The sequence below is a fragment of the Salmo trutta genome, chromosome 17 (assembly GCF_901001165.1).
Source record: "Salmo trutta chromosome 17, fSalTru1.1, whole genome shotgun sequence".
Taxonomy (NCBI): Eukaryota; Metazoa; Chordata; class Actinopteri; order Salmoniformes; family Salmonidae; genus Salmo; species Salmo trutta.
In genome coordinates, this window is record NC_042973.1 from 6065755 (window position 1) to 6093012 (window position 27258).

Sequence of the window (27258 nt, forward strand, 5' to 3'; positions counted from 1 at the left end):
CAACCTTCCTAACTTTGTTCAGATGTCCTAATGTCATTACTATGCACATAGCACACACCATGGCTAGTCAGCATACCCTCATTGGATTACTCCTATTTCTATCGGTGGATTGGACTTTATCTGTCATTCCAGGTAAAGAACTGTTTTATTTGCTTGGTTTACCAATTAAGCAATTAATTTATGGTATTCTTACGTTATCTGAAATGAATTGGTTATAAGACTATTCATACATGTTGACAAATGGTGAATTAGAAATATTTTTTAACAAGAGACACCTGTCTTTAGACAGTATCAGCAGTCATTTCAAAAGGTACATAACATCTACTATATCAGGATGATGGACAGACTTTTCTTTTTTATTATTTTAGGAGTAACAACTATCATGTGTGACACAAAGTGTGACAATAAATGATAGGGACTAACATAAATAAACATAATGAAATATGGCATGTATCACATATACAGTTGAAGTCTGAAGTTTACATACACCTTAGCCAAATACATTTAAATTCAGTTTTTCACAATTCCTGACATTTAATCCTAGTAAAAATTCCCTGTCTTAGGTCAATTAGGATCACCACTTTATTTTAAGAATGTGAAATGTCAGAATAATATTAGAGAGAATGATTTATTTCAGCTTTTATTTATTTCATCACATTCCCAGTGGGTCAGAAGTTTGCATATTATTATTTGACCCTGCTGGTCATCATAGAACATTTGAACATCTTGGCCATGTTCTCCCCCGGCACAGCCAGAAGAGGACTGGTCACCCCTCATAGCCTGGTTCCTCTCTAGGTTTCTTCCTAGGTTCTGGCCTTTCTAGGGAGTTTTTCCTAGCCTCCGTGCTTCTACACCTGCATTGCTTGCTGTTTTGGGTTTTAGGCTGGGTTCAGCACTTTGTGACATCAGCTGATGTAAGAAGGGCTTTATAAAAACATTTGATTGTATTTGATTGACATACACTCAATTAGTATTTGGTAGCATTGCCTTTAAATTGTTCAACTTGGGTCAAACGTTTTGGGTAGCCTTCCACAAGCTTCCCACAATATGTTGGGTGAATTTTGGCCCATTCCTCCTGACAGAGCTGGTGTAACTGAGTAAGTTTTGTAGGCCTCCTTGCTCGCACACACTTTTTCAGTTCTGCCCACACATTTTCTATAGGATTGAGGTCAGGGCTTTGTGATGGCCACTCCAATACCTTGACTTTGTGGTCCTTAAGCCATTTTGCCACAACTTTGGAAGCATGCTTGGGGTCATTGTCTATTTGGAAGACCCACTTGCGACCAAGCTTTAACTCCCTGACAGATGTCTTGAGATGTTGCTTCAGTATATCCACATCATTTTTCTTCCTCGTGATGCCATCTATTTCGTGAAGTGCACTAGTCCCTACTGCAGCAAAACACCCCACAACATGATGCTGCCACCTCCGTGCTTCACGGTTTGGATGGTGTCCTTCGGCTTGCAAACATCCCCCTTTTTCCTCCAAACATAAAGGATGGTCATTATGGCCAAACAGTTCTATTTTTGTTTTATCAGACCAGAGGACATTTCTCCAAAAAGCACAATCTTTGTCCCCGTGTGCAGTTGCAAACCGTAGTCTGGCTTTTTTATGGCGGTTTTGGAGCAGTGGCTTCTTCCTTGCTGAGCGGCCTTTCAGGTTATGTCGATAAAGGACTTGTTTTACTGTGGATATAGATACTTTTTTACCTGTTTGCTCCAGCTACTTCACAAGGTCCTTTGATGTTGTTCTGGGATTGATTCACAGTTTTCGCACCAAAGTACGTTCATCTCTAGGAGATCTCTAATGCATCTCCTTCCTGAGCGGTATGACGGCTGCGTGGTCCCATGGTGTTTATTCTTGCGTACTATTGTTTGTACAGATGAACATGGTACCTTCAGGCATTTGGAAATTGCTCCCAAGGATGACCCAGACTGGTGGAGGTCTACAATTTTGTTTTCTGAGGTCTTGGCTGATTTCTTTTGATTTTCCCATCATGTCAAGCAAAGAGACACTGAGTTTGAAGATAGGCCTTGAAATACATCCACAGGTACACCTCCAATTGATTCAAATGATGTCAATTAGCCTATCAGAAGCTTCTAAAGCCATGACATAATTTTCTGGAATTTTCCAAGCTGTTTAAAGGCACAGTCAACTTAGTGTATGTAAACTTCTGACCCACTGGAACTGTGATACAGTGAATTATAAATGAAGTAATCTGTCTGTAAACAATTGTTGGAAAAATGACTTGTGTCATGCACAAAGTAGATGTCCTAACCGACTTGACAAAACTATAGTTTGTTAACAAGAAATTTGTGGAGTGGTTGAAAAACGAGTTTTAATGACTCCAACCTAAGTTTATGTAAACATCCGACTTCAACTGTATCTATTTAAGAGAGATATGGCATCTCGCAGTTTTGCTGATGTACCGCGCATAGTATGAAGGTACTTCTTTGAAGAATGCAATACATTTCTACTCTTTCTGTCTTTTAACTGTATGTTAAAGTTGTGTCACTCTGAATTAGCAATGGGGAGCCAATTATATGGAGAGATGCTTTAATGCAAAGCAGCATGAAGGCTAGTGAGAGGTAGCCTACCGGTAAGAGAGGCGAACCGGAAACCGGTGGTTTGCTGGTACCAAATCCTAGATGCCATTGCCTGCTGTTGTGCCCTTGAGCAAGGCACTTAACCCCCCACAACAATAGCCCACCCTACTCCTCTCCAAAAACCTGTTTATCTATGCACAGTACCAGTCAAAAGTTTAGACACACCTACTCACCTACTCAGGGGTTTTCTTTATTTGTACTATTTTCTACAGACATCAAAACTATGAAATAATACATATGAAATTAAGAAGTAACCAAAAAAGTGTTAAATAAATCAAAATATATTTTATATTTGAGATTCTTCAAAGCAGCCACCAGTTGCCTTGATGACAGCTTTGCACACTCTTTGCATTCCCTCATCCAGCTTCACATGGAATGCTTTTCCAACAGAATTTAAGGAGTTCCCACATACGCTGAGCACTTGGCTGCTTTTCGTTCACTCTGTGGTCCAACTCATCCCAAACCATCTCAATTGGGTTGAAGTCGGGTGATTGTGGAGGCCAGGTCATCTGATGCAGAACTACATCACTCTCCTTCTTGGTCAAATAGCCCTTACACAGCTGGGAGGTGTGTTGGGTGATTGTCCTGTTAAAAAACAAATGATAGTCCCACTAAGCGCAAACCAGATGGGATGGTATATTGCTGCAGAATGCTGTGGGAGCCATGCTGGTTAAGTGTGCTGGTTAAGAATTCTAAATAAATCACTGACAATGTCAGCAGCAAAGCACCATCACACCTCCTCCTCCATGCTTCACAGTGGGAACCACACATGCGGAGATCTACTCTGCCTCTCACAAAGACACGGCAGTTGGAACCAAAAATCAAAAAATTGTACTCATCAGACCAAAGGGACAGATTTTCACCGGTCTAATGTCCATTGCGCGTGTTTCTTGGCCCAAGCAAGTCTCTTCTTCTTATTGGTGTCCCTTAGTAGTGGTTTCGTTAAAGCAATTTCACCATGAAGGCCTGATTCACGCAGTCTCTAACCAGTTAATGTTGAGATGTGTCTGTTACTTGAACTCTATGAAGCATTTATTTGGGCTGCAATTTCTGAGGCTGGTAACTCTAATCAACTTATACTCTGCAGCAGAGGTAACTCTGGATCTTCCTTTCCTGTGGCGGTCCTCATGAGAACCAGTTCCATCATAACGCTTGATGGTTTTTGCGACTGCACTTGAAGAAACTTTCAAAGTTCTTGAAATTGAAAGAAATTCTACAAATTAACATAAGACACACCTGTTAATTGAAATGTATTCCAGGTGACTACATCATGAAGCTGGTTGAGTGAATACCAAGAGTGTGCAAAGCTGTCATCAAGGCAAAATGTGGCTACTTTGAAGAATCTCAAATATGAAATATATTTAGATTTATTTTTTAAATGTTGGTTACTACATGATTCCAGATTAGTTATTTCATAGTTTTGATGTCTTCACTATTATTCTACAATGTAGAAAATAGCAACAACAAAAAATGAAAACCCCTGGAATGATTAGGTGTGTCCAAACTTTTCACTGGTACTACATGTGTATTTTGGAGGGGTTGGGTTAAACTACAATTTTGGTTGGACCTTGTAGGCAATTGACCAATAAAGTGATCTTAAACACCAATTATATCTGACCTAAGCAGAAATCACAACCATTGGAAACCTCCAACCGTGATATTTCCAGAACCAAAGTCTCTGAGCTATTGGAACTACATGGATTATGTCATGAATAAAAACAAACGTAACAAAATGTTGATGCTCTTCCTTAGAGAATGAGAAGCACCCCAGCTACTGGAACAACAAGGGGAAGCAGGCCCTCCACAAAGCTCTGGATATGAAGCCAAATGTCCGCCGGGCTAAGAACTCCATTCTGTTCCTGGGAGATGGTGAGTGAGATGGGGCTAAGTGTTGGCATGATTTCCACTATAGACAGGACAAAGGGAGGGGGGGACATGTTCCCCCACACTTAAAAATGTGTCTATTTATGTGATTTAAAGGGTAACATTTGAATTCATGGAAGCTAGAGCCCAATAAAATAAAATTAGCTTTGAATGGCAAAACATTTTCAGACAGACCCGTTATGTTGTCCCCCCATGTGCAATCAATTTTACGCCCTTGGGGCCAGGGATAGGTTATTGAATGGGCAAAATGCTTGGAGGGGAATACGCTTTGCTGAATGATGTATGCTGTATGCATGTGTCAAAACACAGGTTCTATCAATACCAGGCCACCACAGACAGTTTAAAAAGGCAATTTGCTTGTAAGACTTGGAAAGGTTACAAACATTCGAAAACAAAAGACAACTAATTCCCAAGATGGAGGACAGAGTCCAACAACTGCAACCAAACCATGCTTCTGCCTGGAGGACAGAGCCGAACAATGAGTGCTACAATGCATAACGCCTCCTATGGACCAGATAAGGGATGGTACATTTCCTGGACTGACTGCGTGTTTCTGAGAGAATGCTCCCGCCAGACCCCTTGCTCTGTTCTTTCCCCCCGACCCCTGCTCTTCTCTTTCCCCCTGACCCCTGCTCTGTTTGACCCCTGCTCTGTTTGACCCCTGCTCTGTTTGACGCCTGAATCCTGCTCTGTTCTTTAATTCTTCGGCTCTGTCCTCCAGGCAGCAGCATGGCTCGGTTGCTGGTGAGGTGAACAGTATATCCACCGCTACCAGTAGATTGTTCATCCAGCAAGGGTCAGGGGGGAGAACAGAGCAGGGGTCAGGGGTCAAACAGAGCAGGGGTCGGGGTCGGGGAGGGGGGGGCAGAGCAGGGATCAGGGGGGAGAACAGAGCAGGGGTACGGGGTAAAACAGAGCAGGGGTCAGGGTGAAAGAACAGCAAGGGTCAGGGGGGAAGAACAGCAGGGGTCAGGGGGGAAGAACGTAGCAGGGTCGGGGGGACAGAGCAGGGGTTAGGAGCAGAAAAATAGCAAGGGTCAAGGGGGAAAGAACAGAGCAGGGGTCGGTGGTCAAAGAGAGAAGGGGTGAGGGGGTAAAGAACAGAGCAGGATTCAGGCGTCAAACAGAGCAGGGGTCAAGCAGGTTTGGTTGCAGTTGTTTGGCTCTGTCCTCCAGGAAGCAGCATGGCTCGGTTGCAAATATTTAGTGATATTACCTATGATAACAGAGCTCCGAGGCGTTTTATAGACATTTTTGTCATTTAGAAGACGCTCTTATCCTGAGAAATTTACAGGAGAATTAGGGTTTAAGTGCCTTGCTCAAGGGCACATCGACAGATTTTTTACCTAGTCAGCTTGGCCCTTAATCACTTGGCTACCTGCCACCAACTGTGAATATAATGCAGGGGTGTCAAACTCATTCCATGTCGGTTTTTGGTTTTCCATTCAATAAAGAGCTAGACAAACATGTGAGTGAGACCTTAATACATCCATCAAGGGTGGAGCGAAAACCCGCAGACACTTGGCACATGATATAATAAGGCACGAGGGGTTGTGGTATATGGCCAATATACCATAGCTAAGGGCTGTTCTTAGAGCAGTAAAAATACATGTTTTGTCATGCCCGTGGTATACGGTCTGATATACCACAGCTGTCAGCCAGTCAGCATTCAGTGCTGGAACCACCCAGTTTATAATGCATTATGAAGCAGTCATTAAAGCATATATTACAAGCAGGATGAGGATGGAAAGGATGCATTTCTCTCTGTGTACAAACAATAAACTTAAACGATTCAAATTTAAAACATAGTGGGAGTTAATAATGACCCTTATCATAAATAAATCATAAATAAACAATTTAGTAAAATATAGCAGCTTTCATCTCGTTGAAAACTGACTAACGCAGTTGGTTGGATTGATAGTTCAGCTATTTCATGATGATGATCTTATTAATAATATTGTTGGATAACTTTACATCACCTGCTCTTGAATGGCATGTTTATGACATATAGGGCAGATGAGCAACAGGTATGATCAAGTAGGCCAGCGGCATATCAATGTATTATTATTTAAAAATAATAAGAATATTTATTTATGTTTTATTTCACCAGGTAGGCCAGTTGAGAACAAGTTCTCAATTATTAATTCTAGTCAGTCTATCATTGTTTTATGATATCCTGTCTTTTGTTTGATAAATCTAAGGAGTAGCTGGCTGGTACATATGCATAATCTAGTAGACAATCTAATCTGGAGCAATTTAGAGAAGCGAGTACAAACTGTAATGGTCCCACGGTGAGATTTGAACCCACAACCCAGGTAATGAAAGCACCATGTTCTACCAACTGAGCCACACATGACCTTGCATTTGGCCTCACTTGAAGAGTGTTCACTTTAAGGTGAAGGAGAAATCCAATAGCGACATAGCATCCCATTGCACCAGACATGCTCAATCAAGCACCGGTAAAGTATTTGATAGAAAACTAACCCAGATCTGAAAACCAAAAGATTCCCATTTAGTTTCAATCAAAGTAATGAAAAAACCTATAGCTCTCTCTCAAATCACAAGGTTGACATTTTATCAAGTTAAACTCATTGCAGTGAGAACTAATTTAAGGTTGGGACAGGCTTCCCAGCATGCTAGCTGTTCCTGGAATCCATGAGTTCATTTGACTCTGAATAAGTAGAATAAGGACTTAGTTACCAACATTTCACACTATCCCTTTTATAGATAACAAGCAGTATGCAGCCACAATATACAGTAAATGTTCACCGAGCTGGATTCAACACCTACATCACCCACATTCAATGTTAGAGCTGATAATCTGTAGTCACCCATCAATGTTAGAGCTGATAATCTGTAGTCATCCATCAATGTTAGAGCTGATATTCTGTAGTCACCCATCAATGTTAGAGCTGATAATCTGTAGTCACCCATCAATGTTAGAGCTGATATTCTGTAGTCATCCATCAATGTTAGAGCTGATATTCTGTAGTCACCCATCAATGTTAGAGCTGATATTCTGTAGTCACCCATCAATGTTAGAGCTGATATTCTGTAGTCACCCATCAATGTTAGAGCTGATAATCTGTAGACACCCATCAATGTTAGAGCTGATAATCTGTAGTCACCCATCAATGTTAGAGCTGATAATCTGTAGTCACCCATCAATGTTAGAGCTGATATTCTGTAGTCACCCATCAATGTTAGAGCTGATATTCTGTAGTCACCCATCAATTGTAGAGCTGATATACTGTAGCTCATTGAACCATGCAATCATTATCAGGTCCTGCGGCAAGGCAGTGGTTGGACTGAAAGTTATAAATTGTATTAGTCATACAGTACCAGTGAAAAGTTTTAGAACACCTACTCATTCAAGGGTTTTTCTTTATTTTTACTATTTTCTACATTGTAGAATAATAGTGAAGACATCAAAACTATGAAATAACACATATGGAATCATATAGTAACCAAAAAGGTGTTAAACAAATACAAATATATTTTATATTTGAGATGCTTCAAGTAGCCACCCTTTGCCTTGATGACAGCTTTGCACACTCTTGGCATTCTCTCAACTAGTTTCACCTGCAATGATTTTCAAACAGTCTTGAAGGAGTTCCCACATATGCTGAGCACTTGTTGGCTGCTTTTCCTTCACTCTGCGGTCTGACTCATCCCAAACCCATCTCAATTTGGTTGAAGTCGGGGGATTGTGGAGGCCAGGTCTTCTGTGACAGCCTGGGCAGCACCATTGAGGGGTTGATTTCTCCATTCTAAAAGAATCCATTTCTTCTTCTACTTCTTTAAGTGTATTGGCAGTTCATAAATAATGTGATAAGAGGCGTACTACCACCTACTGGGCTGCAGTAGGTATAAAGCCAAGGTTGGTGATTTACTGTGTGGTGGCTAATTTCTGCATTACCGAATGAGGAGAGTTACAAACTTCATACACCAGTCAGAGTTATACTTAAACTACATCTTTAATAATAAGAGCTTTACAAAAGCACTTTGACTTTCAATGATGCGCTATCTCTAATGAACCATTGAAAGTGACAACACAAAAGTACAAAGATCTTTTATAGCCAAGATACACCCCTTCTCAACGTACATGACGAACCACAGATACATAGAATGGGTCACAAGGTTAAGTTTTGTATGAAAGATATCTATAAAACATAGCAGACAGCAACTGCTGTGTCAACAGTTTTCATTGTATAGGCCAGTCCTCCTACTCCAAACTGGAACCGTCTCTCCCTGGTACGGTATAGAACAGAACCATTAGCTCATGTTATCTGGAATGCTCTTTAGGCATTATTACCCAAAGACATCGTAAATCTCCTCTGTCAGTGCTATCTCATTGAGGCCCATCCTCAGTAAGACACACAAACATATGTAGACAATGTTCCATTCTGTCCTCTTCCCGTTCTGATATTCTGCATGGCACCAGGGACATTTGAAAAACAAGCCTGACCTCTGCCCTCTCTGGGCTCCAAGTGACTGAGCCCCAGCTGAGGGAAGAAGTCAGGCTTCCAACACCAGAGTCCAAAGGGATACATTCTGATTCATCCGCCACAACTGTCACCTGGAGTTATGGCATGTTTGCTCAGGAGTATAATTCATTCCTTGGCTGACCTGTTGACTAAGTACCGGTACCCCTTGTATATAGCCTTGTTTGTTATTGTTATTTTATAGTGTTACTTTTTTATTTATTTTTTTACTTTGTAAGTATTTTCTTACCTCTATTTCTTGAACTGCATTGTTGGTTAAGGGCTTGTAAGTAAGCATTTCACAGTAAGGTCTACACCTGTTGTGTTCAGCACGTGACAAATAAACTTTGATTTATCTTCCACCCAGCACAGGGCATTTTTTATTGAACCTTTATCTAAAAAGGGAAGTCAATTAAGAACAAATTGTTATTTACAATGACAGCCTTCCGGGGACGAGTGCCTTGTTCAGGGGCAAACTACAGATTATTTTCCTTGTTAGCTCAGGGGAATCAATCCAGCAACCTTTCAGTTACTGGCCCAACGCTCTAACCACTAGTCTACCTGCCGCCCCAGGAGGAGCTGTAAAAACGTTATCTGTCAATTCAGGTGAAGTTGGCTTAAGCTTGTGTGTCTTTCAGGAGAAGCTGTAAAAACGTTATCTGTCAATTCAGGTGAAGTTGTCAAAAGGTTGTGTCCTCCACCAATGTCCATGCAGGTATGGGCATCCCCACAGTGACTGCAGCGAGGATCCTCAAAGGGCAGATGAATGGAGGGAACGGAGAGGAGTTTAGTCTGGCAATGGACACCTTCCCACACTTAGCCCTGTCTAAGGTCTGTCCAGTCTCCTCTCATGAACCCAATATCATTTGAACCTCATCCTTTTTTACATTTTGATGTCAGATATTTCAAATATGTATTATGCTCACTACTTTGAACAGGCTGCAAAGATGTGAAGTTAACCCACCTGATGGCCTTTATGATTTCAGGATACTAGTAATAGCATTATACTACTATTATAATGATAGTGTTTATACCGGGGGGAATGGGGGGGGGGGGGGGGGGTCCATTCCACTGTAATATAATCCATTCAGGAAATAAATTACAAAAAATAAAATAATTATTAATTTCTCAGTTAATTTAATGGAGAACTGATCTCAACCCTGGTATAACGGAGGCATGTAAATTAAGATGTTTCACTGGTTTACAACAAATCTGTGTGTGTGTGTGTGTGTGTGTGTGTGTGTGTGTGTGTGTGTATTTGACCCTGAAGACGTACAACGTGGACCAGCAGATGCCCGATAGTGCCGGCACGGCCACGGCCTACCTGTGTGGTGTGAAAGCCAACTATGGAACCCTGGGTCTCAGTGCCTCAGCTCTCCGCTACAACTGCAACAGCACTTTCGGAAACGAGGTGGAATCTGTCCTTCACCGCGCCAAGATGGCAGGTACGGGGGTTAAATGGAAGGTAGGGGGTTAAATAGGGTCCTTGTCTGAATAGTCTACTGCAGGGTTTCCCTAACTCAGTCCTGAGGCCCCCACTGAGCCCCCCCCCCCCCGCCCCAACCACACACATTTTGGTTTTTGCCCTAGCAATACACACAGGGTTGGGTAGATTACTTTCTAAATGTAATCCATTACAGTTACTAGTTACCTGTCCAAAATTGTAATTAGTAACGTAATTCTTGGATTAACCCAAACTCGTAATAACGTAATCTGATTACATTCAGTTACTTTTAGATTACTTTCCCCTTAAGAGGCATTAGAGGAAGACAAAAAATGTATGTTACCAATTGAACGACATCATAAATCAACGTTAAAGTTTACTCAAATTTTTACTTAATGGGTTGGTTATGTAGGCTTCTTCTAACCCATCACTTTCTACTACATATAATAATACAATAAAAAAAATTTTTTAATGGATTTAGCAACTACAGATTGCCCCTTTAAACCTCTTCAGGATATCCTACCACTGGGGGCGCCACAGCGCATTTTGGAAAAAATTGGTTCCCATTTTCAACGGCCTACTAATCAAACTCAGAAGCTAGGACATGCATATACTTATTTTATATGGATAGAAAACACCCTAAAGTTTCTAAAACTGTTTGAATGGTGTCTGTGAGTATAACAGAACTCGTATGGCAGTCAAAACCCCGAGACCGATTGAAACAGGAAGTGGGATTCTGAATTGTGGACTCGACTTCACAGCCTTCCCTGTAATTCACAACGTGAAAAATCGATAATTGAGCACTTTCTAGTGCTTCCACCAGATGTCCCCAGTCTTTACAAAGTGTTTTGAGGCTTCTACTGTCGAAACTCAGTGAAGGAGACGATGTGGCAATTGGTCACAGTAGGAGGGCCATCAGCATTGTGACGTCGGCGGCCGTGTCTACCCCCACCATTGGAAACGTTTTGAAACACAATGAAATCGTCCCACTCGAATCTTATTGGCTCTCTTGTTGAAACAGGCCCTGAAGATTAATGTTATACAACGTTTGACATGTTTGAACGAACCTAAAGGAGGGAAAAAAGTCATTTTTCGTTAGCCAAGTCCCGCGCCCGTATCAACATTTGGATACAGCCTTCGGACGCGCTAACAACAGCAAGCTAATGGAACATAAAGGATGGACTTTTTCGACCGAAAATACATTTGTCGTGGACCTGGGATACCTGGAAGTGCTTTCTGATGAAGACGACTAAAGGTGAGGGATTATTGACAATATTATACAAGATTAGATGTGATTTGCGATTGATCCAAGATGGCGCCGAGCTAGGTTTTCTAGCTCATTTTCTGAGTATCGCATCCCCTTTTATCTCAAAGTGTGATTACCCTGTAAAGTTAATTTAAAATCTGTTATGACGGGTGTTTTCAAGAGATATTCATCTATAAATCTTAGATTGACAATATAAAATAAAAAAATCGTTTTCGAATAGTAATTTATGAAATTGTAGCACTGTTTCCCGGGACGCATTTTATGGGAAAATAGTTAGTCAACGTCAGGTGCCGATGTAAAATGCTGTTTTTATATAGAAATATGACCTTTATTGAACAAAAGAATGCATGCTGTGTGTAACATGATGTCCTAGGTGTGTCATCTGAGGAAGTTTGTAAAAGGTTAGTGCTGCATTTAGCTGTTTTTTGGTTATATGTGATGCATGTGCTTGGTCGGAAAATTCAAATGATGCTACTTTTACCATGTACTCCTCTAACATAATCTAATGTTGTGCTTTTCCTGTAAAACCTTTTTGAAATCGGACGACGAGGGTCGATTCAAGAGAGGTGTATCTATAAAACGATATGAGACAGTCCTATATTTGAAAAAAAAAAATATTGAATTTCGTTATGCTAATGTCGCTAGGAGTTTTTCGCTGGAAAATGATCCCGCTAACGGGATGAGACGCTCAAGATGCCCCTTTAAGTCTATCAAAAGTGTGTGAGTTTGATCATGTGTCCATTAAGCATTTGGATATTTATTTTTTATCATCATGAATTAGATTGAGCGATAAAAGCCCCACTTTTATTCCATAGGCTGGGATCCGCACTATGCAGCTGTTGAAAGAGCGCATTTTTCACTGACTGTCCACTGGTTTCAAAAACTATGATTGATAGGCAGTTTAAACTTATTGAATTCAACCATTATTGGGTTCAAATACACATTAAATTTGTGAACAGCCATCCACACCAACCACAGTAAGGCGCAAATACCTAAATGAGAGAGCAACAGTGTGATTCACATCAATGCACTATGTAGATATCAATAATAAGTGATATCCGTGTCGCTGTAGACTACACCACAACTATCATCCTTACGTCCAAGCGTTTATTTAAACAGTATAATCCTTGGATGACGACAGCAGTCGCACCATTGGAAGACATAACTTGGACTGTAGCCTACAGAAGCCTATTCCTGCTCTTTCCCCCCGATCCATCAAACACAGTTGTTGTGTCATCATAGTGATCTCTGACTTGTGGTCAGACTCGCTCAGGTGGAACAAACTTAAACTTGCACCTTTTTTCAATGCTGATTTGAATGTGTCAAAGATTTTTTTTCTCGCAAACATCCTTTCTGAATTTAAAAGTCATCCTCAAAGTAATTATCTAGTTTTTCAAAAGTATCTGTAATCTGAGTACAATATTTTAGCTTGTATCGTAACAGATTACAGTTACCAGTTTTTTTGTAATCCCTTACATGTAATCCGCTACTCCCCAACCCTGACTACACAGCGGATTCAAAAAAATCTAAGTTTGACGATGAGTTGGTTATTTGAATCAGCTGTGTACAGTAGTACTAGGTCAAGAATCAAAACGTGCACGCAGGGGGGGCCCCAGGACCTAGTTTGGGAAACCCTGATCTAGTGGAATAGATTCCTCCTTTCGTCTCCTTTTTTTCAGATCTAAAAGGGATTGTACTGGAGATGGACCTTTGGTGAAAATCCATCCAGAGCTTTCATTAAATTAGGGGTCATCAGTGGTCATCCGTGGTCATCAGTGAAAAAAAAAGGAAAGGAGACTATTTTTAAGTGTATTGAGACACTACCGGGGACTATTTTTAACCTCTACGGGAGTTGTGTCCCCCACGGGAGCTAACGTGTGCAAATGTGATTAGCATGGATGCACGTGTGTTATATGGGCAGAAAGCTTAAATTCTTGTTTATCAAACTGCACTGTCCAATTTACAGTAGCTATTACAGTGAAATAATACCATGCTATTGTTTGAGGAGAGTGCACAATTATGAACTTGAAATGTATTAATAAACCAGTTAGGCACATTTGGGCAGACTTGATAAAACATTTGGAACAGTAATGCAATGGTTCATTTGATCAGTCTAAAACTTTACACATACACTGCTGCCATCTAGTGGCCAAAATTTAAATTGCGCCTAAACTGCAATATCACATTATGGACTTTCTCTTGCATTTCAAAGATGATATAAAAAATAAAAACGCATGTTTTTTCTTTGTATTATCTTTTACAAGATCTAATGTGTTATATTCTCCTACATTAATTTCCCATTTCCACAAACTTCAAAGTGTTTCCTTTTAAATGGTATCAAGAATATGCGTATCCTTGCTTCGGGTCCTGAGCTACAGGCAGTTTGATTTGGGTATGTTATTTTAGGTGAAAATTGAAAAAAAGGGTCCGATCCGCCACCTGTCGAAGGGGAAATATCACATTGGTATTTTCAGAGTTAGAGTAGTTAGCTAGATATTGAGACGGTTTAGAGACCATAGAAAAACATCATTAGGTTAGAAAATATAAACGAGTGTTTCTTATTGAACAAGTTGGACATTCCCTCAGTTTCCCTCAGTTTCACTCAGTTTCTCTCCCGTTGGTGCCTTATGAACATGAGCCTATGGTTTTGAATCATTTCAGGGAAGTCGGTGGGCATCGTCTCCACCGCCCGTGTCCAGCATGCCTCTCCTGGAGCCGCCTACTCCCACACAGCCAACCGAGGCTGGTACGCCGACTCTGACATGAACGCCGCAGACATCGCAGCAGGATGCCGTGATATCGCCTACCAGCTGGTCCACAACACTGACATCAATGTAAGACCCCAGAGGTGGCCATCTTAGATAATAGACAAGATGGCTGACTTTCAAGGATATTGAGCACCATAATGGGTATTATCTTATGTGAATGAAACATTTTGAATGTGCATTGTTTACATTGTAAGACATTAACTCATCCAGCAAGATAATTCAAAATAGCATACAACATTACATTTAAAAAAGTAATTCCACACTTTCCAAGCTTTTTTGTAATGTAGCTTTTTGAAACATTAAATTAGCCTGCTCTCAAAATGTTTTCCTGGTGGAACCAGCCCAATCGCTGCATCCACCATTCTATTATCCTGGTGGAACCAGCTCAATCACTGCATCCACCATTCTATTATCCTGGTGGAACCAGCTCAATCACTGCATCCACCATTCTGTTATTCTGGTGGAACCAGCCCAATCACTGCATCCACCATTCTATTATCCTGCTGGAACCAGCTCAATCACTGCATCCACCATTCTGTTATGGTGGAACCAGCCCAATCGCTGCATCCACCATTCTGTTATCCTGGTGGAACCAGCTCAATCACTGCATCCACCATTCTATTATCCTGGTGGAACAAGCCCAGTCACTGCATCCACCATTCTGTTATCCTGGTGGAACCAGCCCAATCACTGCATCCACCATTCTGTTATCCTGGTGGAACCAGCCAATCACTGCATCCACCATTCTATTATCCTGGTGGAACCAGCCCAATCACTGCATCCACTATTCTGTTATGGTGGAACCAGCCCAATCGCTGCATCCACCATTCTATTATCCTGGTGGAACCAGCCCAATCACTTCATCCACCATTCTATTATCCTGGTGGAACCAGCCCAATCACTGCATCCACTATTCTGTTATGGTGGAACCAGCCCAATCGCTGCATCCACCATTCTATTATCCTGGTGGAACCAGCCCAATCACTTCATCCACCATTCTATTATCCTGGTGGAACCAGCCCAATCACTTCATCCACCATTCTATTATCCTGGTGGAACCAGCCCAATCACTTCAGCCACCATTCTATTTCACTTTACTTATCAGTCTGGGCTTATCCCGCATTCACGTGCTAGTCGGAACTATGAAACTCAAATTGATAATAAACACTGAGGGGATTGAATAATTGTCGCGGGGTGCCTGGTGGGAGGAGATTTGTGTTTCCCCGTGGGAGGAGTTTGGAGTTACCCGGCCCGGTGGGAGGATTCTGTGGTGCCCCGGTGGGAGGAGTTTTGTGTTTCCCCGGTAGGAGCCGTTTGGAATTGCCCCGGTGGGAGGAGTTTGGGGTTGCCCTGGTGGAAGGAGTTTGGTGTTGCCCTGGTGGAAGGAGTTTGGTGTTGCCCTGATGGAAGGAGTTTGGTGTTGCCCTGGTGGAAGGAGTTTGGTGTTACCCTGGTGGAAGGAGTTTGGTGTTGCCCTGATGGGAGGAGTTTGGTGTTACCCTGGTGGAAGGAGTTTGGTGTTGCCCTGATGGAAGGAGTTTGGTGTTACCCTGGTGGAAGGAGTTTGGTGTTGCCCTGATGGAAGGAGTTTGGTGTTGCCCTGGTGGAAGGAGTTTGGTGTTGCCCTGGTGGAAGGAGTTTGGTGTTGCCCTGATGGAAGGAGTTTGGTGTTACCCTGGTGGAAGGAGTTTGGTGTTGCCCTGATGGAAGGAGTTTAGTGTTGCCCTGGTGGAAGGAGTTTGGTGTTGCCCTGATGGAAGGAGTTTGGTGTTACCCTGGTGGAAGGAGTTTGGTGTTGCCCTGGTGGAAGGAGTTTGGTGTTGCCCTGGTGGAAGGAGTTTGGTGTTGCCCTGGTGGAAGGAGTTTGGTGTTACCCTGGTGGAAGGAGTTTGGTGTTGCCCTGATGGAAGGAGTTTGGTGTTACCCTGGTGGAAGGAGTTTGGTGTTGCCCTGATGGAAGGAGTTTGGTGTTGCCCTGGTGGAAGGAGTTTGGTGTTGCCCTGGTGGAAGGAGTTTGGTGTTGCCCTGATGGGAGGAGTTTGGTGTTGCCCTGGTGGAAGGAGTTTGGTGTTGCCCTGATGGAAGGAGTTTGGTGTTGCCCTGGTGGAAGGAGTTTGGTGTTGCCCTGGTGGAAGGAGTTTGGTGTTGCCCTGGTGGAAGGAGTTTGGTGTTGCCCTGGTGGAAGGAGTTTGCACCGGAATAGATTTTGGAACTAGGCTGCCTCCCGGGCCTGAGCCAGGTGCCCTGCTCTGGCCGACAACGACGTCGGCTCAAAACTAAAGTGCCATAGGATAAACACATGGAGTAATGAGTAGGATTCTGTGTTCACATGCTAAAGGAATGGCGTTGGATAAACATGCTTTATCTGCCTTTATTTCACTTCCCAGTAACAACTAGTTTGAAAATTCAAACATTTATTTTATGGAAAAGAGATTTCTGAATGATGCATCATGCTGCTTTGTTGACAACATGACCGAACGGTGTGGTTTACTGTTCCATTTGAACAGGGTGCTCCTCCCTCACCACTTTGGTCTCTTCACGTCACGGGCCATAGACCGGTGCATCACGTTTCAGCTTTATCAAACTCCCTCACAGTGCTTTGAATTAAGCCTTCCCCTGATTGGTTGAAAGTAACCCAATTGCTGACAAGTTGATTGTCAGTGAAGTGAGCGATCAGACTACTTCCACCAGGCTACCAAAATGTATCCCACAGCATGAACATTGATCCATACATGGAAACCAACCAGCATCTACTGTCCATTAACCTCCATGTGTCCTGTGACAGGTCATTCTTGGTGGAGGACGAAAATATATGTTTTCCAAGGAGACACAGGACCCAGAGTACCCATCATACAAAGGAGTCCGTAACGACAACTTTGACCTCACCGCAGTGTGGCTTAATAACAAACAGGTAAACATGGCTGCAGACACTAAACCTTCACTACAATTGTATCAATGACTCATTCACAGCAATATGGTAATGCTGGGCTGGAGGTGTTATACCAGCTAAGACAACCTTGGCAATTGGTGACCCTTGTGTTATTGGTATCTGTAGGCTGAACTAAAAAAAGTCTGAATCTGGACAATAAGTCACAATGAGATCAGACAACTTCCACTTTCCTGCTTATTCATCATTTCTCAACCCTTTTCAATAAACCCTTACCTGTACCTCTGCTTTATAGAATGCAAAGTATGTGTGGAACAAAGCTGAATTTGACAAAGTGAATCCTGAAAAAACAGACTATCTGATGGGTAAGAATCTACGTACATCTTGCTCTGCTAGAAAATAACACTGAGCTTTAGTAGTCAATAATTATTAATTGAAATGTATATATTTTTTTATTTAGGTGGTAGATCAGCTTATATTAGATTGTAGCTTCCATCAATGTAATTGTCTGCATCACTTCCAATCCCCCATCTTTATTTGCAAATATATACAGTTGAAGTCGGAAGTTTACATACACCTTAGCCAAATACAATTAAACTCAGTTTTTCACAATTCCTGACATTTAATCCCAGTAAAAATTCCCTGTGTTAGGTCAGTTAGGATCACCACTTTATTTTAAGAATGTGAAATGTCAGAATAATAGTAGAGAGAATGATTTATTTCAGCTTTTATTTCTTTCAACACATTCCCAGTGGGTCAGATGTTTACATACACTCAATTAGTATTTGGTAGCATTGCCTTTCAATTGTTTAACTTGGGTCAAACATTTCAGGTAGCCTTCCACAAGTTTCCCACAATAAGTTGGGTGAATTTTGGCCCATTCCTCCTGACAGAGCTGGTGTAACTGAGTCAGGTTTGAAGGCCTCCTTGCTCACACACGCTTTTTCAGTTCTGCCCACACATTTTCCATAGGATTGAGGTCAGGGCTTTGTGATGGCCACTCCAATACATTGACTTTGTCTTTAAGCCATTGTGTTACAACTTTGGAAGTATGCTTGGGGTCATTGTCCATTTGGAAGACACATTTGCAACCAAGCTTTAACTTCCTGACTGATGTCTTGAGATGTTGCTTCAATATAACCACATAATTTTCTTTCGTCATGATGCCATCTATTTTGTGAAGTACACCAGTCCCTCCTGCAGCAAAGCACCCCTACAACAGGATGCTGCCACCTCCGTGCTTCACTGTTGGGATGGTGTTCTTCGGCTTGCAAGCTTCCCCCTTTTTCCTCCAAACACAACGATGGTCATTATTGCCAAACAGTTCTATTTTTGTTTCATCAGACCAGAGGACATTTCTCCAAAAAGTGCGATCTTTGTCCCCATGTGTAGTTGCAAACTGTAGTCTGGCTTTTTTTATGGCGGTTTTGGAGCAGTGGCTTCTTCCTTGCTGAGCGGCCTTTCAGGTTATGTTGATATAGGACTCGTTTTACTCTGGATATAGATACTTTTGTACCTGGTTCCTCCGACATCTACACAAGGTCCTTTGCTGTTGTTCTGGGATTGACTTGCACTTTTTGCACCAAATCAGAAATCAGCCAAGACCTCAGAAAAAAATTGTAGACCTCCACAAGTCTAGTTCATTCTTGGAAGCAATTTCCAAACGCCTGAAGGTACCACGTTCATCTGTACAAACAATAGTACGCAAGTATAAACACCATGGGACCACGCAGCCGTCATACCGCTCAGGAAGGAGATCAGTTCTGTCTCCTAGAGATGAATGTACTTTGGTGCAAAAAGTGCAAATCAATCCCAGAACAACAGCAAAGGACCATGTGAAGATGCTGGAGGAAACAGGTACAAAAGTGTATGTAAACTTCCGACTTCAACTGTTAAAACGTTTTATAGTCAATATTACTGAATGCTTCTATTCTGCATTCTATTCACCCACATCCAGTAACAATGGATTGGCCATTTTACCTGGGGATTTTTATCCTGTGTTTTTCTAATCCAGGTCTGTTTGAGCCAAGTGACTGCCGCTATGAGATAGAGCGTGACCATACCATGGACCCTTCTCTCACGGAGATGGTGGACAAAGCCATCAAGATCCTCCGCAGGAACCCCAAAGGATTCTACCTCTTTGTAGAAGATGAGTATTAATACTTCCCTGGATGACCTTGGGCAACAGCATCCCCAAATGATGATGTCCTGTGTAAGAGAACCTAGGCCAGGATAATGAAATTAGGTGGACGAGAGATTTTCTGTGTAAACTAATGCAGTTGACAGTAGTTGGGGAGTGTATTGCACGTGAGTAATTGTGGATGAAATCATGCCTAAACAGGGTACTTAACTCAAGCCCTGTGAATCAATGACTGTCAAGTATGTCATTCCATTTTAGTGCTTACATTTTGTTGACAATAAGGTACATAGTGTTCCTTCTTACAGTGACATCATCTCTTCAATATGGAGTACAGTTTTGACAGTGACATCCTCTCTCCTAGATGGAGTACAGTTTTGACAGTGACATCCTCTCTCCTAGATGGAGTACAGTTTTGACAGTGACATCCTCTCTCCTAGACGGAGTACAGTTTTGACAGTGACATCATCTCTCCTAGACGGAGTACAGTTTTGACAGTGACATCATCTCTCCTAGACGGAGTACAGTTTTGACAGTGACATCCTCTCTCCTAGACGGAGTACAGTTTTGACAGTGACATCATCTCTCCTAGACGGAGTACAGTTTTGACAGTGACATCCTCTCTCCTAGATGGAGTACAGTTTTGACAGTGACATCATCTCTCCTAGACGGAGTACAGTTTTGACAGTGACATCATCTCTCCTAGATGGAGTACAGTTTTGACAGTGACATCATCTCTCCTAGATGGAGTACAGTTTTGACAGTGACATCATCTCTCCTAGATGGAGTACAGTTTTGACAGCCTATAACATCTATTTAAAGCTGCTGCGAGTGAGGGGACTAATAAAGATATTTAATAAAAATCATATTGTATTAACAATTGCTGGGGGGGTTTTCACTTCAAGGGGGAGAATTGATCACGGTCACCACGGCAGCGGGGCCAAATTTGCCCTGACGGAGGCGGTGGAGTTTGACAATGCCATCGAGCGGGCGGCAGAACTGACCAGTGAGCTGGACACTCTGTCTGTGGTCACTGCTGACCACTCCCACGTCTTCTCCTTTGGAGGGAACTCCGACAGAGGGAACCCCGTCTTAGGTAGGCTACATTATGAAGTCCATAGGTAGGCTACATCATGAAGTCCATAGGTAGGCTACATCATGAAGTCCATAGGTAGGCTACATCATGAAGTCCATAGGTAGGCTACATCATGAAGTCCATAGGTAGGCTACATCATGAAGTCCATAGGTAGGCCTATGGTTGCAAATCTACCGGTAATTTGCCAAAGTAAACATATTAAACACCAATGGTATTCACTAAGTTGATGGTTTATATTTAGGATATTGTTTTACAGCTTTGTCATAATTTATTTTATTTTAAAATCATCTTATTTGATTATTTGCCATTGAAAAGTATTCATACCCCTTGACTTTTTCCACATTTTGTTACATTACAGCCTTATTTTAAAATTGATTAAATGAAAAAATGTTCTCAGCAATCTACACACAATACCCTATAATGACAAAACGAAAACAAGTTTTTAGAAATGTTTGCAAATGTATTAAAAATAAAAAATTATAAATACTTTATTGACATAATTATTCAGACCCTTTGCTAGGAGACTCGAAATTGAGCTCAGGTGCATCCTGTTTCCATTGATCATCCTTGAGAAGTTTCTACAACTTGATTGGAGTCCACCTGTGGTAAATTAAATTGATTAGACATGACTTGGAAAGGCACAAACATGTCCATATAAGGTCCCATAGTTAACAGTGCATTTCAGAGCAAAAACCAAGCCATGAGGTCGACGGAAATGTCAGTGGAGCTCTGAGACAGGATTGTGTCAAGTCACAGATCTGGGGAAGAGTACAAAAATATTTCTGCAGCATTGAAGGTCCTCAAGAACACAGTGGCCTCCATCATTCTTAAATGGAAGAAGTTTGGAACCACCAAGACTCTTCCTAGAACTGGCCACCCGGCTAAACTGAGCAGAAGGGCTTTGGTCAGGGAGGTGACCAAGAACCCGATGGTCACTCTGACAGAGCTCAAAAGTTCCTCTGTAGAGATGGGAGAACCTTCCAGATGGACACCAATTTCTGCAGCACTCCACCAATCAGGCCTTTATGGTAGAGTGGCCAGACGGAAGCCACTCCTCAGTAAAAGGCACATGACAGCCCACTTGGAGTTTGCCAATGGCACCTAAAGACTCTCAGACCATGAGAAACAAGATTCTCTGATCTGATGAAACCAACATTGAACTCTTTGGCCTGAATGCCAAGCGACATGTCTGAAAGAAGCCTGGCACCAAGCCTACGGTGAAGCATGGTGGTGGCAGCATCATGCTGTGCCAAGAGTGTGCAAAGCTTTCATCAAGGCAAAGGGTGGCTACTTTGAAGAATCTCAAATATAAAAAATATTTTGATTTGTTTAACACTTTTTTTGGTTACTATATGATTCCATATGTGCTATTTCATAGTTTTGATGTTTTCACTATTATTCTACAATGTAGAAAATAGTAAAAACAAAGAAAAACCCTGGAATGAGTAGGTGTCCAACATTTTGACTGATACTGTTCATAAATGTGATATTATTTTTTACATTTGCAAAAATATCAAAAAACGTATTTTTGCTTTGTCATCATGGGGTATTGTGTGCAGATTGACGAGGGGTAAAAGGATTTAATACATTTTAGAATAAGGCTGTAACGTAACAAAATGTGAAAAAAGTCAAGGGGTCTGAATACTTTCTGAATGCACTGTATATTACATGTGATGAGGCCACGCAGGGGCACCCGAGTGGACACTATTGTATTTTACAGCTCCCGAGTGGCGCAGGGGTCAAAGGCACTGCATCTTAGTGCTAGAGGCGCCACTACAGACCCTGGTTCGATCCCGGGCTGTATCACAACTGGCCGTGATCGGGAGTCCCATAGTGCAGCGCATAATTGACCCAGCGTCGTCCGGGTTAGGGTTAGGGTTTGGCCGGGGTAGATCGCCATTGTAAAAAAGATCATTGCAGACACATTTTGATAATCTGAAGTACCCAAAAAAAAGACCACTAGATGTCATGTTATAAAATAAAGTTTAAATAAACTTGAAAACGGGATGGAACCTAAATTATTTTCCAATCGTTTCGTTCTAAACTGAACCATTTGTTTTTTGTTCCTTTATACTGCAAAATAAAGTTCTGAACCGGTTTGTACCCCCAATTGAGGCATGGATTGTGTGCCATTCAGAGGGGTAACGTGCTAAACAAAAGATTTAAGTGCCTTTGAATGGGTTGTGGTAGTAGGTGTCAGGCACACCGGTTTGAGTGTGAAAAGAACTACAACGCTGCTGGGTTTCACAGTTTTCTGTGTGAATCAAGAATGGTCCACCACCCAAAGGACATCCAGCCAACTTGACACAACTGTGGGAAGCATAGGAGTCAACATGGGCCAGCATCCCTGTGGAACGTTTTCGACATCTTGCAGAGTCCATGCCCTGATGAATTGAAGCTGTTCTGAGGGCAACTCAATATTAGGAAGGTGTCCTTAATATTTTGTACACTCAGTGGATAGTTCCTTTGTTCCGTTTTAAACCTCTGAAACCAACTTATTTTAAATTACTTCACCAATCAGTGCTGATAGAGCAGCTTGTTATGGAAAGTGCAAGCTATAGCTGTTTACATGTGCGATGGACAGACAGGTGGCGCGAGATGCGATTGAAATTTTGCTGGTCAGAAGAGAAAGTGAGAGAGGGTGAGGCTAGGCTTGAAGCGCTGGGCATCTTGTTATGACATACATTATCTGAATTAGACCCACTGAATTATAACTATGGAGGAGTGGCTTCTATGGAGGAACTTTGAATGTCTTTTAACTTCCTAGAGTTTGCTTAACGTTGGACCAGAGCGAGCGAGCTAGCTAGATAACAAGTTTGTGTGTCCAGAGTGGCACCAGAATAAAAACACGTCTTACCTTTTTGTGGTTAATAAATCCAATGTGAAACGTAATAACTATAGTATAATGTAATCCAAAATATCTCCCTAATTTCTGAATCACGCTTGTAACGTCAGTATGCTACAGCCTATGCTTCGGAGGGGGAGGGGCTACAGTAACCTAGGCTTTGGAAGGGGAGGGGCTACAGTAACCTAGGCTTTGGAGGGGGAGGGGCTACAGTAACCTAGGCTTTGGAGGGGGAGGGGCTACAGTAACCTAGGATTTGGAGGGGGAGGGCCTACAGTAACCTAGGCTTCAGCGGGGGAGGGGCAGGTAGCCTAGACGCGTGCACACACTGACAAAGATTTTCAGCTGGAAGACAGATACTGGAATAAGTTTCTGAGTGGCAGCGTAAGTGGTTTGCATAGGCACTTTGTTGCGTTTTTTTGTGGGACTGGAAAAAATGCCTAGAAAGTAAAATAACTTTATTAACCGGTTCCCATACCTTTTAAAATAACGGTTATTTTCTGGAACAGTATAGATCACTTTCGTTCCAGGTTCTGATTTCGCTCTTTTACTGTTTTCGGTTTTGTTCCCAGAACCGGTTCAAACCCCTGCTTGAGAGCTACTAAGATGTTGGTAGTTTACAGGTAAACTTAGGACGTTTCCAGTAATATATGCACTCTTTGCATCCCTAGGTAGGCCACATCATACATGGTCCATCAAATATGGCCAAAAAATGCAGTGTATAGATCAGGCCCCCTATTCCATTTGCTTTAATGGTATTTTTGGGGGCTAAACATAGGGGTTTATATAATTATGTGGTCAAGGGGGCTGTTATGTGTATTTGAGCAAGCTTAGCGTTAGACTGACAAAATCTAATGTCATGCTGGTATGCATTGTGTCTTGAAGGTCTGTCCCGTAAGTTGGCTGACGATAATAAGAGCTTTACCACCACACTCTATGGAAATGGCCCAGGATACAAGTTAGTCAATGGATCTCGTGCAGATGTGAACGCAACGGAAGCAGGTACGTTTCACTTTTGAGTAATGCATCATAATAAGGAAGTCTAAATTTGACAATGTGTAGAGGAAAATTACAACAAAATAAGAATCTTGTCTGATCAAATGGAAAACTGGTGTTGGCAAAAAAAATAGGTGGGGGGGCAGTACATTTAGGAAGTAATTTGCATTTAAAATACAATTTTAAAAATACAACCTTTGAAAAAAATATTTTCTACTTTCAGTTTATTGAGAAGTCATTCAAAATATAATTAAAATGTTAGTTTATTTCCCGAATTGACTGTCTTCAATTCAAATTGACCCCTACCCTGACATCAGTTAATGAAGATTAAAATAGTTTCAATGCGTTTATCATTTGTTTATTAATTATCCTCCCCTCTTTTCAAAACTCCTAAAAGGCCTACAGTTTCCAAATTGCATGACAGCATGTGTATTTCCTCTCTCCTAACTCTGGCGCTCCTTCTCACCTCCAGGTCACAAAGATTACAAGCAACAGTCAGCTGTACCTCTGGACTCCGAGACCCACGGCTCAGAGGACGTGGCCATCTTTGCCAAGGGCCCCATGGCCCACCTCTTCCACGGGGTCCAGGAGCAGAGCTACATCGCCCACGTCATGGCCTACACAGCCTGCATTGAGCCATACACAGACTGCTTCATCCCAGACCTAGAGCCAGAGCCTGGCCACGCAGGAGCCACCAACCCCAGCCTCATAGTGCTGCTGATGGGCCTCATACCTGCCCTCCTTTCCCTCTTCTCCCTCTGATGGGCCTCCTACCTGCCCTCCTCTCTACCTGATGGGCCTCATACCTTCCCTCCTCTCCCTCTGATGGGCCTCATACCTGCCCTCCTCTCCTCTACCTGATGGGCCTCATACCTGCCCTCCTCTCTGTCTGATGGGCCTCATACCTGCCCTCCACTCCGATGGGCCTCATACCTGCCCTCCTCTCCTCTACCTGATGGGCCTCATACCTGCCCTCCACTCCGATGGGCCTCATACCTGCCCTCCTCTCCTCTACCTGATGGGCCTCATACCTGCCCTCCACTCCGATGGGCCTCATACCTGCCCTCCTCTCCTCTACCTGATGGGCTCATACCTGCCCTCCTCTCTGTCTGATGGGCCTCATACCTGCCCTCCTCTCCTCTACCTGATGGGCCTCATACCTGCCCTCCTCTCCCTCTGATGGGCCTCATACCTGCCCTCCTCTACCTGATGGGCCTCATACCTGCCCTCCTCTACCTCATGGGACTCATACCTGCCCTCCTCTCCTCTGTCTGATGGGCCTCATACCTGCCCTCCTCTCCTCTACCTGATGGGCCTCATACCTGCCCTCCTCTCCCTCTGATGGGCCTCATACCTGCCCTCCTCTACCTGATGGGCCTCATACCTGCCCTCCTCTACCTCATGGGACTCATACCTGCCCTCCTCTCCTCTGTCTGATGGGCCTCATACCTGCCCTCCTCTCCTCTGTCTGATGGGTCTCATACCTGCCCTCCACTCCTCTGTCTGATGGGCCTCATACCTGCCCTGATCTACCTGATGAGCCTCATACCTGCCCTCCTCTCCTCTGTCTGATGGTCCTCATACCTCTACCAACTGACCTACACGGGACCTATAGCTACACCTGGATAGCTCTTCTGTCCTGCAATATTGATATACCTTATTTGTTGGCATTGCTAATGTTCAATCAAGATATGGGTAATCATGTTCAACCCATGTTTGTTATTAAGGTATGGATAGCTATGTTTGCTATTGAGGTATGGGTAGTTATGTTTGTTATTTAGGAAAGGGGTATGGATAGTAATGGTGTTGTGTAAACTGAGCTGATCTACAGTATAACCTCCATAAATATCCAAATGTACTTGCAATTAGTCTAATTCATTTAAAATAAAATGACATTTTTGGTAGGAAAGAATTATTCTTGAAGAAGTTAATGCTTGTTAACCATTTTATTGTCAAAGTTAGTAACATGGCTATTGGAAGAAAAAGATAAACTGATATGGCTTCAGTCAGTAAATCTACTATGAAACGCAATACTGTGGACAACAAATGAAATCCTGTTTTAAAAATTAACATTTTGGAATATAGAATGAAAAGTTTTAAATGCATGTAGCCGGGTATTTCTTTAGAGTAGATTATGTGCTGATTGATTATTGAAAAAGGACAGGATGAAACAGGCTTTCCCAAACTCAGTCCTAGGGAACCCAAGTTTATTTGTTTTGGCCTAGCGCTACACAGCTGATTCAAATAATCAACTAATCATCAAGCTTTGATCATTTGAAGCATCTGTGTAGTGTAAGGGCAAAAACCAAAAACCCCTTGGGGTCCCAGGGATCGAGTTTGGTAAACGCTGCGATAAAGGAAAGGAACTGTAAAAACAAAACTATTGAAATGTAGCCATAGATTTCATAATTGATAACATAAAGTGGCCTGTACTCTGGTCTCATATCCTTCCCTGATCAATATCTAGCTAAATAAATATTGACTGATCTATATCTAGTTAAATGAATATTGACTGATCTATAGCTAGCTAAATGAATATTGACTGATCTATAGCTAGCTAAATAAATATTGACTGATCTATAGCTAGCTAAATGAATATTGACTGATCTATAGCTAGCTAAATAAATATTGACTGATCTATATCTAGTTAAATGAATACATGGTGAAAGAATATTTATGAATAACTCCTAACTAACGAAACAAGGAAAGCATTCCTGTTTTTGTTCATTGAGATGCACCCCATAACTGAAAGGTTGCAAGATGAATCCCAGAGCTGACAAGGTAAAAATCTGTTGTTCTGCCCCTGAATAAGGCAGTTAACCCACTGTTCCTAGGCCATCATTGAA

At 42.2% G+C, this 27258-nt stretch overlaps 1 protein-coding gene across 1 annotated transcript; it reads left to right on the top strand.

Moving 5' to 3' along the window:
• alpi.2 (alkaline phosphatase, intestinal, tandem duplicate 2) lies at positions 1 to 26324 on the top strand. The gene is made up of 11 exons (XM_029695460.1): positions 1 to 132; positions 4357 to 4473; positions 9688 to 9803; positions 10243 to 10417; positions 14345 to 14517; positions 17237 to 17362; positions 17634 to 17703; positions 19353 to 19487; positions 20380 to 20571; positions 24302 to 24418; positions 24885 to 26324. Exons 1-11 carry the CDS (start codon positions 42 to 44, stop codon positions 25172 to 25174), a joined length of 1602 nt encoding a protein of 533 aa, XP_029551320.1. The 5' UTR covers positions 1 to 41; the 3' UTR covers positions 25175 to 26324.
• Positions 26325 to 27258: the final 934 nt, after the last annotated feature.